The sequence below is a fragment of the Ambystoma mexicanum genome, chromosome 12 (assembly GCF_040938575.1).
Source record: "Ambystoma mexicanum isolate Mex_15411 chromosome 12, UKY_AmexF1_1, whole genome shotgun sequence".
Classification (NCBI taxonomy): Eukaryota; Metazoa; Chordata; class Amphibia; order Caudata; family Ambystomatidae; genus Ambystoma; species Ambystoma mexicanum.
In genome coordinates this window covers 32,314,451-32,326,628 of record NC_090936.1, presented here as the reverse complement: position 1 = coordinate 32,326,628, position 12,178 = coordinate 32,314,451, and the positions used below count along the sequence as shown (strand labels likewise).

General features: G+C 46.3%; 1 protein-coding gene across 1 annotated transcript in view; it reads left to right on the top strand.

The window, feature by feature from the left end:
- Window positions 1-12,178, top strand: part of MOV10L1 (Mov10 like RNA helicase 1) — a 1,432,366-nt gene that overhangs the window by 632,131 nt on the left and 788,057 nt on the right. The window contains exon 12 of the mRNA XM_069627860.1: window positions 10,975-11,066. Coding sequence (XP_069483961.1) covers window positions 10,975-11,066 — 92 coding nt within the window. The remainder of the gene's footprint in view (window positions 1-10,974; window positions 11,067-12,178) is intronic.

Below are 12,178 nucleotides of genomic sequence, written 5' to 3'. Positions count from 1 at the left end.
TATAGTTCACAGCCTTGGTATTAAACAGTCCCTCGCCTCTGGGTAACATCCTCAAACAAACGGTCTTACCGAAGGACGAATCAAACAATGGATAAATATCTGCACTGTTTTTCCACTTCAGCACAAGATGATTGGGTCTCCTTGCTCCCTACTGCAGAATTTGCCTACAATAATTCATACCATTCCTCAATCAAAATCACATCTTTTCATTGTGCCTATGGGTTCCACCTTTCTGCTTTTCCACTCCATTTGCCTCCTGTTACTGCTACTCCATCTGTGGATCATCACATCACGAACATCTGTGAAGGCCAGGTACGTGCCTTAGAACAACTTCAACACACTTGTGACCCGATCAAACAGTATGCCGACAAGCATCGTTCCTAACAACCTACATGTCAAACAGGTGACCTGGTATGGTTTTCTTCAAAACATCTACCCAGGAGGTTGTCTCTGTCTAAATTTTCACCATTGTACTTCGGCCCGTATCATATCACACACATCATCAACCCTGTTGCCGTTAAACTGGCGCTACCTTTTTCTTGAAAAAGGATTCAACCTGTTTTTCACTCCTCCTTGTTGAAACAATACCTACCTGCCTCCTCTTCCGGATGAAAGCCAGCTGCACCTCCGCCTCTGCTTATAGACGGTTCTCTGGAATTTGTCATACAATGTCTCGGGTATTTCAGGGGGCGTTTACATTACTTGGTGACTGGGCTGGTTATGATATCTCGGAACACTCCTGGGAGCCTGCCTCCAATGTGCATGCCCCAGCGCTGATCCAGCGGTTTCACCGACTGCACCCTTGGAAGCCTGGTCCGATGGTCCCTGGAAGGGGGCATGCTGTCAGACTTCGGAGCCCCTGGAGCCGATGACTCTGCTCTTGCTGTGCTCTGCCGTTACGGTTTGGTTCCCTGCAACATGCGCAGTGTAGTATTTTTTAAGATGGCCGCTTGCATGTCAACATTTGGAAAGGATAAATGCTTCCTGGACCTCCGGAGCGCTGCGTCTCAAGATAACACTGCCCATCGCCGCTCCCCTTCTGCTGTTTTCCCCTTCCTGGGTATCCCTCCTTGTTCTTCTCCCTCCTTGCCTCCTCACTCTTTGTTGTTGTACCCCTGCTGTATTCCTCGCCTCTGCCTCTATTGTGGATTGTTCCATCTGGAGTTGTGCCAAGCCGCCTTGTCATCATTTGGATGACTTCTACCATCACTCGCAGAGAACTTGCCACAAGGTTTTTTTGGGGGTCCATCCACCTTTACCGCTCATTTAAGCCCTGGGCTCGGGTCCTTCCCTGGTCTCCTGTTTTATTTGGGACGACCAGGCGAAGGAAGCGGTCCCCTTGGTTCCCTTCTTATATCCAGTTTATCTATCTGCAATCACAGACGGTAAGTGAGTCTGTTAACCTTAACCAATATCCCTTGGTTAACTCTAGGGTTGACTGAAATGTGGCATTTCCAAGTTTATCTATTAACTCATCGATGTGTTTCATAGGATAGGCATTGAAGACGGAGATGGTGTTAACCTGCCTGAAGTCTATGCAAAACCTCCAAGAATGATCGGTTTTAGTTACCAGCACAATAGGGGAGGACCATGGACTGGAAGAGGGCTCGATAATGTTTGCCTTGAGCATTTCTTTTACTTCCCCTACTACTATTTGTTTTCGTGCTTCTGGGTGTCTATGTGTATTTAAATTAACCACTTTTCCCTTTGGAGTTCTGATATGATAAGTACCATGTACTCTTCCCTTGTTTCTCGCAGAATGCATTGGGGAATGCCATAATAAGGTCGTTCATATCTTCTGGTTTCTGTTTGTTACGTTATGTACTTTGCATTTATATAGCGCCTTGTGTACCATTGGTATGGTCTGAAGGCGCTGGTAGGTTGAACACCCTTGGGAACCGGAGTTCAAGTCAGTAGAGAGTAGAGAGAGTCAAAGGTGCTGTGAGCACCGGATATGTGTGCAGCTGGTGTGGCATTTGTGTAATAGCTGCTTCTTAGCGGTAGGTGTGGTGGTTGAGAGATCAGGAGTATGTTATTCGTTCTGGCAGGATTTATCCAGACCGAATTTGGCTGCGTTAGGCCTGAGGAGAACGCCTGGCTGGGGGGTGTGTAACCAGCAGTGTTCACTTAGAGTGATGGGGAGTATGCGGCAGATATTGGTATGAGAACAGTTATACCGAATGGTGTCATAGTATCCCTGTGTTCTAGTTGAATGGTGGTGTTAAGAAGAGAGTAAGCGTGGTGATGTGATATGATGGGTTACATGCTCTTTCAAACGTTCCATGTACTCAAAACCATTCTATGTAGGTCACGCAATTCTACGCGCTCCAGTCCGTTCCATGAACTCCAGTCTGCCCCACGCACTCCAATCCGTTCCACGCACTCCAATCCGTTCCACGCACTCCAATCCGTTCCATACACTCCAATCCGTTCCATACACTCCAATCCGTTCCACAAACTCCAATCCGTTCCACACACTCCAATCCGTTCCATACAATCCAATCCGTTCCACACACTCCAATCCGTTCCACATATTTCATACATTCCATCCACATACGTCACCCATTTCATCTACATATGTCATCCATCTACATACGTCATCCATCCACATACGTCACCTGTTCCATCCACATACTTCACCCGTTCTATCCGCTCTACGCATTCAGCAGCTCTACGCAACTCCTCCGCTCTACGCAACTCCTCCGCTCTACGCAACTTCTCCGCTCTACGCAACTCAGCCGCTCTAGGCACTCGTCCGCTTTATTCCCTTGCACGCTCTACGCATTCACCTGCTCTACGCACTCACCCGCTCTGTGCACCCCTCCTCTCATACGCACCCCTCCGCTCATACGCACTCATACGCACTCGTCTGCTCCATACACTCGTCTGCTCTACCTACTAGTTTGTTCTGCGCAATCATCCGCTCTGCGCACTCCTCCGCTCTGCTCACCCATCACGCTCCACACACTCATCCGCTCCACGCACTCATCCGCTCTATGCACTCGTTCTTTCCATGCATTCATCTGCTATATGCACTCATCAGCTCTACAAAGTCGTTCGCTCATACGCAGTCATCCGCTCTATACACTCAATCGCTCTATACACTCGTCCGCTCTACACATCCAACCGCTCAACATACTCATCCGCTCAACATACTCATCCGCTCAACATACTCATCCGCTCAACCCACGCATCCGTTCTATACACTCATCCGTTCTATATAATCATCCACTCTATACACACATCCGGTCTGCACATTCATCTGCTCCAGCGTTCTACACACACTTCCACACTTTCGCACTACACTCTTGTCCGCTCTACATACTCATCCGCTCTATACTCATCCGTTCTGCACATTCATCTGCTCTACGCACTCCTGCGTTCTACACACTCCCCTGCACTTACGCACTCATCCGCTCTACACACTCGTCCGCTCTACACATCCAACCGCTCTACACACTCATCCGCTCAACATACTCATCCGCTCAACATACTCATCCGTTCTACACACTCATATCTACACACTCATCACCTCAGCGCATTCATCTGTCCCACACGCTTCATCCATTCTAACGATTTCATCCACTCCATTCACTTTGTTCATTCATCATGCATTACATCCATTTCATTAATTTAAATCTCTTTACTGTTTTCGTACGATTTATTCCTTACTATCCACTTCACTGATTTGATCTACTTTTACTCGTTCTATTCTGTTTGTCCTGTTTATATTGTCGGTTATTAGATGTCGATTTCTCGCATCTAGCACTTTGTTGGATTGGTGTTGTGGAGATGCTGTTATTCTGTTTGGGTTAGTTTGTGTACGGGTTGGTTTTAGGGGAAGAGCCAGGTTTTCAGTAGTTTGCGGAAAGACATTAGATCTTCAGTTAGGCGGATGTGGGGTGGGAGTGCGTTCCACAGCGTGGGGGCCAAGGCTGAGAGTGATGATCCGCCTAACCTGACTGAGTTTGTCTTGGGTATGACTAGGAGGCCGGCTGAGTTTGATCTTAGAGTACGTGGAGGGTGATAGGGTTTTAGCTTGTCTTGAAGATATTGAGGTCTGGTTTTATGCAGTGCTCGATGGGAGATGCATAAGGTTTTGAAAGTCACCCTTCAGGCCACTGGAAGACAGTGCAGAGTCTTGAGGGCTGGGGAGATGTGGTCTCTTGGGCCAAGCGCAAGTAGGAGTTTGGCTGCAGCGTTTTGTGCCCTTTGAAGTTTATTCAGTTGGTAAGCGTGGATTCCGAGGTAGAGGGGGTTTGCGTAGTCCAGTCTTGATATAACAATTGATTAGACCGGGGAGAGTCTGTTGGGAAAGGAGTGATATGGAAAGATGCGCCTAAGGGTTTTAAGGTGGTAGTGGCAGAACTTTGAGACGTTGTTGACTTGGCGCGAGAGAGTTAGGTCAGATTCAAGGGTGCATCCAAGCTTTTTCACTGAGTTAGAGGGGGTCGGTGAGTTGTCCATGGCGGATGGCCAGGGTAGTGGGTGTGGAAGAAGTTTGGAGTTGCCACATACCATGATTTCAGTTTTGGAGGGGTATAACAGGAGGTGGTTTTGGGTCATCCAGAGCTCTATGTCAAGGAGGCGAGGTCAGGTCGGCAGTTGGGTTTTGAGTTCAGGAGTTTTAGAATTAGTTGAGTGTCATCAGCGTAGTTGTAACACAGGATGTTGTGTGAACGAATTATTGGTGGGAGGGTGATCAAGTAGAGATTGAACAGGAGGGCAGATATGCTCCTTGTGGATCTCCCGTGTCGACTGGTCGGGCTTGGGAAGAATAGGTGGAGAGTATCGTTATTTGGTACCTATCTCTGAGGAATGAAGCTATCCATTTAAGAGTGGTTCCACGAATTCCTAGGGAGTGGAGGCGGTCAAGGAGGATTGAGTGATTGATTGTGTCGAAGGCGGCGGATAGGTCAAGAAGGATCAATGCGGCGCATCACGCGGAGTCTGCAGTCATTTTATGATCACCCCAGATTGAGGTTAGGGTGGTTTCAGTTCCGTGACAGGCTCTGAAACTAGGTTGTGCGGGGTCTAGGAGATTGTTGGCTTCGACAAAGGCATTTAGTTGGGAGTATGCAGTTCGGTCAATGAGTTTGGCAAGGAACCTGGTGTTTGAGATGGGGCGGTAGTTTTTGGGCTCGAGAGGGTCGAGGGAAGGTTTTTTTATTAGCGGTTTGACATGGACCGTTTTGAATGCGTCGGGAAAGATACCCGAGGAAAGGGAGTCATTTATGATGGATCTTGCGTGTTCTCCTGCGCAGGTAGAAGCGCAAATTTCTTTGAGGGTTGTGGCCGGGCAAGGGTCTAGCGGAGAGCCGGATGGTTTGCGGCAGATAGAAGTTTGAGACATTGGTCTGGTGAAATTGGACTAAAGGATTCGAACGTTGGTTGCGTAGTGGTCACAGGCAGTGGGTTGGCCGGTATAGGGGTAGGGTTGCCTGGTGGATGTAAGAGAGCCAATTTGGTGGTCAGAGCATTTGGAGAAGTGGAGAGAGAGTGCCAAAGACAAAACAAACAAAGGGACCAAACTGGGTTTGGCGCGCAGAGTAAATCTCAAGAAGGAACTTTCCAGCAAGAAATGGCAAAAAAACAAGACCAGGGCCATTTTGATAGTTTAGATAGTTCTTGGGGAATAAGTTCAGAGTTGTATATCTTCTCAGGTACCAAACAAGACAGGTGGTGGCGGTGGAAGGATTTTCTTTATCCCTTAGGAGATTTACGTGGTAGAGGTGGGCCTTGTGCTTTCTCTCAGGTTGGGCTATTTTATAGGTACAGGCTCCTCTTTGCTCTAGCACCTCACAGGGCCCATGCCACTTTGAGACAAGTTTATTTTCAAAGGTAGGTAATGGAGTATGTGAGCTGTTTTTTTGGCATATTTCACGTATCTGAATTAAGTTCTATGTCAGCATGGATACCTGGCCAGTAGAATTTCCCACTGATGTGAGCTTGAGTTTTAGACTGTCCCAAATGTTCCCCTGTCTAATGAGAATGTGGAATCTCTAGCACGATCTTGCGATGGATTCTGGGTATTACTAACTGAGTGTTACATAGGCCTTCTATGGAGGTTTTCCTTCTTTATAGTAATCCCTGTTTCGGGGAGAAAAGGGCCTCCCCTTCTCTTGTCCCTCCCCCTCAGAAATCACTAGTAAGGCAGCCTCTGCGACTACTGGATCATTTTGCTGGGCGAAGGCTAAATCGGGAAGGATGGTAGGTTCTTCTTCCCTTTTTGCGTCAGTGATTCGTGTCTCATCGGCCTCTCCAAAGCCTAAGCTACCTCTGTTTCCTCTTTTTCACTTTATTCCTCAGAACAGAGCAGTAGAGGCTTCTCAAGAATTCCCTGTGCAATGTTGTCCCCACAGTGTATTTCAAACAGAGTTCGCCATGGTTCTGTAGGAGAACCTTTGTCTCCCCGAAAGTCTGGATCTATACTGCCTGCTAGGACATCTAGGCCAAACTTTTATGCAGGCCAGATTTTGGGGCCAATCTTAAATAACAACCCGTGGGGGGTATTGGGACTAAATCAGTGGGAATCATTCCTCTTTTCTCAGGAGGGTTAGTGACTTCTCTGCTGCTACAAATATCAAAGCCTATGGATTGTTTTGTGGCGGTAGAGGGGTTTGAGGCTCTGTGACTACGTTTCTGGAATTTTAGGGTCCCCCAATTTCTCAATTGAGTCGCATTCCACTTCTGACACCATATGTAGGGGAGGCACGATATCACTAGTCCTACACTGACACAATAGGTATACCTTGTAAAACCTATATTGAAGTTTCTGGGGTTGGTAAAACCGCTACTTTGGCCTATAACTAAGATGGGAGTAGTCTCGACCATCAAACGATAAACATAACAGTCCTTGTGGAGTCCGTCAAATCAAAATGGCCTATGCTGACAAAACCTAATGTCTGCCCTATCTCGTACAAAAATGTGTATAAAGGGGAAATGTATGTAAAGGAAAAATCAGTGTTCAAGAGTATAAAGGTGGCTGAACCAGCTCTCCTTCCCACGTTAGACCACACAGAGTAAGGCGGTCTCTGTAGGCAGGATGACCTACTCTGGCTCGGGTTTACAACACAATAAAACAGTTCCCGCTTGACCTTGCACATTAAAGCCTCTCTAAATAATGTTTCAACAAAATGTTCACGTTGGTCCCCCTCTGTCAGACTCAGCCCTCTCCCAACAAAGTTCACATAGGTCGCCTTCTGTTTGGCTCAGACCTCTTCAGAACAAAGTTCAAAAAGACTTGCAATGGGGCTCCCTTCCCCAAGCTTATTATACTTCGGGTCTCCCTCAGTCGGGTTCAGACTGCTTTCGGATATCGAATACTTTTGAATGTGCTTGGCTTTCTTTACAGACCTCCGCAGGACCACTTCAACTAAAAATTCAAGGTTCAACTTTCACTCTCTCCTTCTCTAGGAGTTAACTTTGCCTACTTCGCTTTTGCAGTTCACTTGCTTTATCGTTACAAACAATGCACCTTTCACAGAGACTTGAGTGTGCTCCTTCCTTTCGCTGACCACTCCATTACTCAGTATCGCTGACTTCACAGCTGTCCTTTCTTCAAAATTCATTCACAGGTCTGCCTTTCTTTGTCTCTCATCCACACGTGTGCAGCCTTCACTTGCGATATAATGTTGCCACTTCAAACTTTCTATTAACACACAACGGTCTCTCAGGTCACTTGCCAACTCACCGGCTGTATGTGTTTCTTTCTTGGCTTTATGATTTCCACTTCACGAGTCAAGGTTAGTACCACAGGTTTGGCCTCGCCTCCCCAACTCTGCCGTTCACCCGGGAGGGGCGCTGGTGTCCTTGAAACAGAACTCAGCCTTTTCATGTGAGATCGGCCTTCTGCACGTGTCTTTTGTGGCTTATCAGAGGCTACAACCTCCAGTAGGAAAGTCTTGGGGGTTTTCAACCCGCTGCTCTCGTCCCTTAGTCCGTCGCTCTGCTCCAGTTGGTTTGCCTTTTCCTCAGAAGTGCTGCTCATATTCGTGTTCTGCCTTGCTCAGAGTGTGTCTCTAGGTTTTGCCTTTTCTCCGTGCGAGAAGAGTTCTAATTGGTGTTGGGTGTATGCCCTTAAAGTCAAGTGCCTGACTTTGCCTCACCTGATTAACGGGACATGTCCAGTATGATGTATGAGAGTTAATCAGTTTACTCTGTCACCCTCTTCCTCTGCCTAGTTTTTGTGTAAAAAGGGGCAGGGGAGTTGGGACCTTGGAGAATCCTGAAAAATAGGATGGGTTAGATGAACACAAAAGGGGGGAATACCGCGTCTCACCATCAGCTGTCCCCACTCCCCAAAGACACCTCACGCAGGTGATCCTCCCGTAATGGTCCACCCCCCAGGGTCTGAATCCAAAGGTGATGGCCTTAAGACACCCTCTAGTTTCTCACATAACAGAAGATAGAAGATTATTATTATTATTATTATTATTATTATCATTATTAGGGTCAATCTTCTGTATCTACTAACCTGGGGTCAGGGTACCTGGGTTAGGGTGGAGGTGCTACACCAAATGAGAGAAAGAGGGATGGGCTACGGACCTCAAATTCTTCAACAATAATCCTTGCACGACCTCCGAGTTTGGAAGTGATTCTTGTTCCATCTGTGACATTACTAGCATTCAAAATGCTACAGACATTTTTGAGACAATGGCACTCAAGGTGCTCACAATTCATGGATTCCCTTCATGCTTATATAGGGGATTTGAAGCTGCACACAGCATATAATGCAACAGTTGCACATGTGTGTTATGAGGGGTCAGGAATGAAACTCGGACACAGTGGATTCATGTTTTTGGCCATAGACTTATTAAACAAAATGGGTTTGGAAAAACGCCCCTATGTCCCTGCTTTAAGAGGTTATTTTCCCTGTCAAAGCAAAACTATTGGGTTGGTCCTTTGTCAGAATCTCCATAACAAGAAGTCCTGTGTTCAAAGTACTATCCTGACTCTCACATTATAAAATAAATTCTAAAGTGGAAGGCAAATGTCTTTGGCCTTAAAGTGTACAAATGTTCAAAAGAAGAAATGTTTACCTCCAACACAGAAGTTCCTAATAAATACAGCTCGCCTCTCCAGAGGGTAATTTCCTTCCCCTGGGCTTCTCTTCTTTTAATAACAGTAGTTTAATTTCCTTTCTATAAATAGATTTAGCCTACAAAGTACTGCCTGGTGTACTCTCCTGGCAGGCTTTCTCTTAATCGGGATATGTTTTATTCACTCCTTGGTTATCTCTTGTTCTACTTTTGTCAAGATTCTCTCATATAACATTGTCCAATTTGACCTTGTCTGGAAAGTCCTCTTGCCAGAGCTTGCCTTGTACATAAACACCTCTTAGTTGCAATTGCCCAGTATACTATCCTGCCAGGGTTTTGTTTGTATGCAAACCACTTGATCTCATATAATTGTTCTTATATTCTCAAATACTTGTGACTTGTAATGCCTGGTATATTATCCTGCCAGGTACACTTGCAAACTTGATAGTCTCTTTTTATTACATTGTTCGTTTTTTTAAAGTTTTTTGGCACCTTTTGTTCCTTCTCATTCAGCTCATTTGTTTGTTTCCTTTTCTCAACCATTGTTTGAATAAGTGTCCACACTTGTAATTTTGACAGTCACTTGTTATTATATGGTTTGGTTTCTTAAAATAATATGGTGCCTTTTGTTCCGTTTCATTCATTGCTAGTTTCCTTTCGGCACCATTGTTTGTATGCCCTGGTGTCCCCTCTTCCCTCTGGTGGACTCACCTGGTTGCTGCAAAGGGAATAGTTTCTCCTGCGGTGAACCCCCAATGGCCTGCAGGCGTCCCAGTGTCTTCTCTGGGGCGTGCCGCCTCTGCCGTTCGGTTCCCGTCCTGCTCGTGTGTCTCGCTCGCCTTCCTGGTCTCCAACATTGCAGTAGTTGTTCTCCAGCACAGCTGAGCCACAGGACGCTGTCCTTTTCACTCCATTGTTCCCACAGCTTGCCAGACTGGGCAGTCTCTCTCCCCAGTTCCTCTTCTGAGCCGGTTGGCTCCACTGACCTCTCTTCTGGCTGCTAGTTCCTCACACAGTACCGAGTTCATATTAGTCTTCCAGGCAAGCTCCCATACTCCGCAGATCTCTCTGTTTAAATGTCCCACCTGCAGTCAGGAGCTTGCAACAACTAGAGCGCAGCGTGTATTTCTTGCCTTTCGTGATCTTCACTACTTGGCTCATCTTACTTGTGGCAGTGGTTCCAGCATTAGGAAAAGGAAGTCAACTTGTATTATATTACAGGCAAAGTTTGAGGAGATTCTTTTAGTAGCTTTAGGACAGGGGTGAGGAAAGCTCTAACAACATGCTATCAGGGCATGAGGAATTGAAGGGACATCGTCAAAACGGAGAGCGGAAATACCATGATCCCACTGCTTTGAAAGACGGTTGAAATCTGAGGGAGCGCGGGGGCGGGGCCTGTATTTATATCATGACGTCCTGACGGCACGGGCACGCATGATACAAAACGAGGTGGATAGGACGCATAAGCGTCGAAAAAGTTTTCCTACGGGAAAGGGTCTATATAATGTACCGGGGATTCCCAGCCTGACGACGGGGAATATTCAAAGCATGTGAATCCATGAAAGATACCAATGCTGGAGAAATGGAGTTACAGGTAAGAAACTATTCCCTTATCCGATAGTGTCATGAGACCTCCCCGTGAGTTACCTCCCCCCATGTGATCCTCCCTCACAGCCACCCCCAGGGTCCAGATTAGGTAGCAGCTGCTGTGCCCCTGGTCACATGGGGAAGAAGCTGCTCCTGGGGAAGCAGTGATGACAAACCTATTCTCTCCAAGTCCCCGTTGAATTCTGTATGTAAATGCTAACCTTTTCTCCCGAGTTGTCTTTCAGGATTGTCTCTTTTGAAACTGGTGTTGGTTTTCTGTAGTAAATGGCAGTGAAAATGCATGATCATGCTGTGCAAACCTTTTAAAACAGATTACTTGTTTCAGATTCATGAAGATGACGTTACGCTGAAGGTTAATCCTACGTTGGAACAATCATACAACTTTGAACTGATGGATGTGGAATTTTGCATTAGTAGGTATGTAGATGGCTTAAATGAAACAATGGTACTTTTTCAAAAAAAGGTATTGTTTTATTTTTTAGAAAGCTATATTTCTAGTTGATTTCTGCCTCTCTCAGATTCATCACCACAGAAGTCTCCTCCAGGTGTCAATCTCGCTTAGGAAACCTTTTCAGATACCAGGGGATGTATTTTGTCTGTCTCAGATCGGCTTTTCTTAGTTAGCCCCCACGACTTCAGATGTAACGTCAAAGGTGATACATCTGTAGGTGGCCGAGCTCCATGACCTCCGTTTCGCCCATTTTACTCTGTACTCAGAGGATGAAAAACCCTAGAAGTGCAAGAGGATTACAAGCTATCAGCAATGGTGGTTAAGTTGGGAGAGTGATAAGAAATCTGTGGGAGGAAGGTCATTCGGGAAGGACATTAGAGAAGGTAATTTGTCCTTGTAATGGATACATTTTTCCCCACAGATAACTTTTGTTAGACTATCAAAGCAATACAGAACCTGGAGCAGGGAGGAGAGCAAGGGCTCATCACCTACACTAAGAAATCTTTGAACACCACTCAACCAAAGAGCGTGTTGCAAACTTATAGGAAATCCAGGCCATAAGATTTGGTGATTATGTGCTGAAATGACCCGGTACCTGATATATATCCGCTCTAGGACACCCCTTAGTAAGTAAGTGGCAGCCACCAGTCCTCTCTTAGAATCGGACTCAAAGGAACCTTATTGTTGTCCATATTATGGCATTCAGAAATGCAGAGGAGAATACACATGGACAGGGTCTGCTTTGTGATATTGCTTCCAGCCTGGGCACCAGAGATGCTGACAGACAGCTGGACTTCCTTACTTAATTCCCTCATCTGATCGACCTAGCAACTAAGAGCTCTCTTGTAGTCCAGCCAAGTAAACTCCTCTTCTGCCTTGAGTGGTTGAGTCGTAAGGTAGAAAATTGGAAAATGGATCTTCAGCGTCCGATGAAAGTGTGGCACAATGTTGGAAGGAAAGACAGTCTCACTCTGTCACTTATTTCTTGGAGAAACGCTTGCGAGAAAGCCCTGAGCTTAACAGTCCACCTTGTGGAACTGAGGGCAACCAGGCAAACCACCAAAGAGCTTGAATGCAA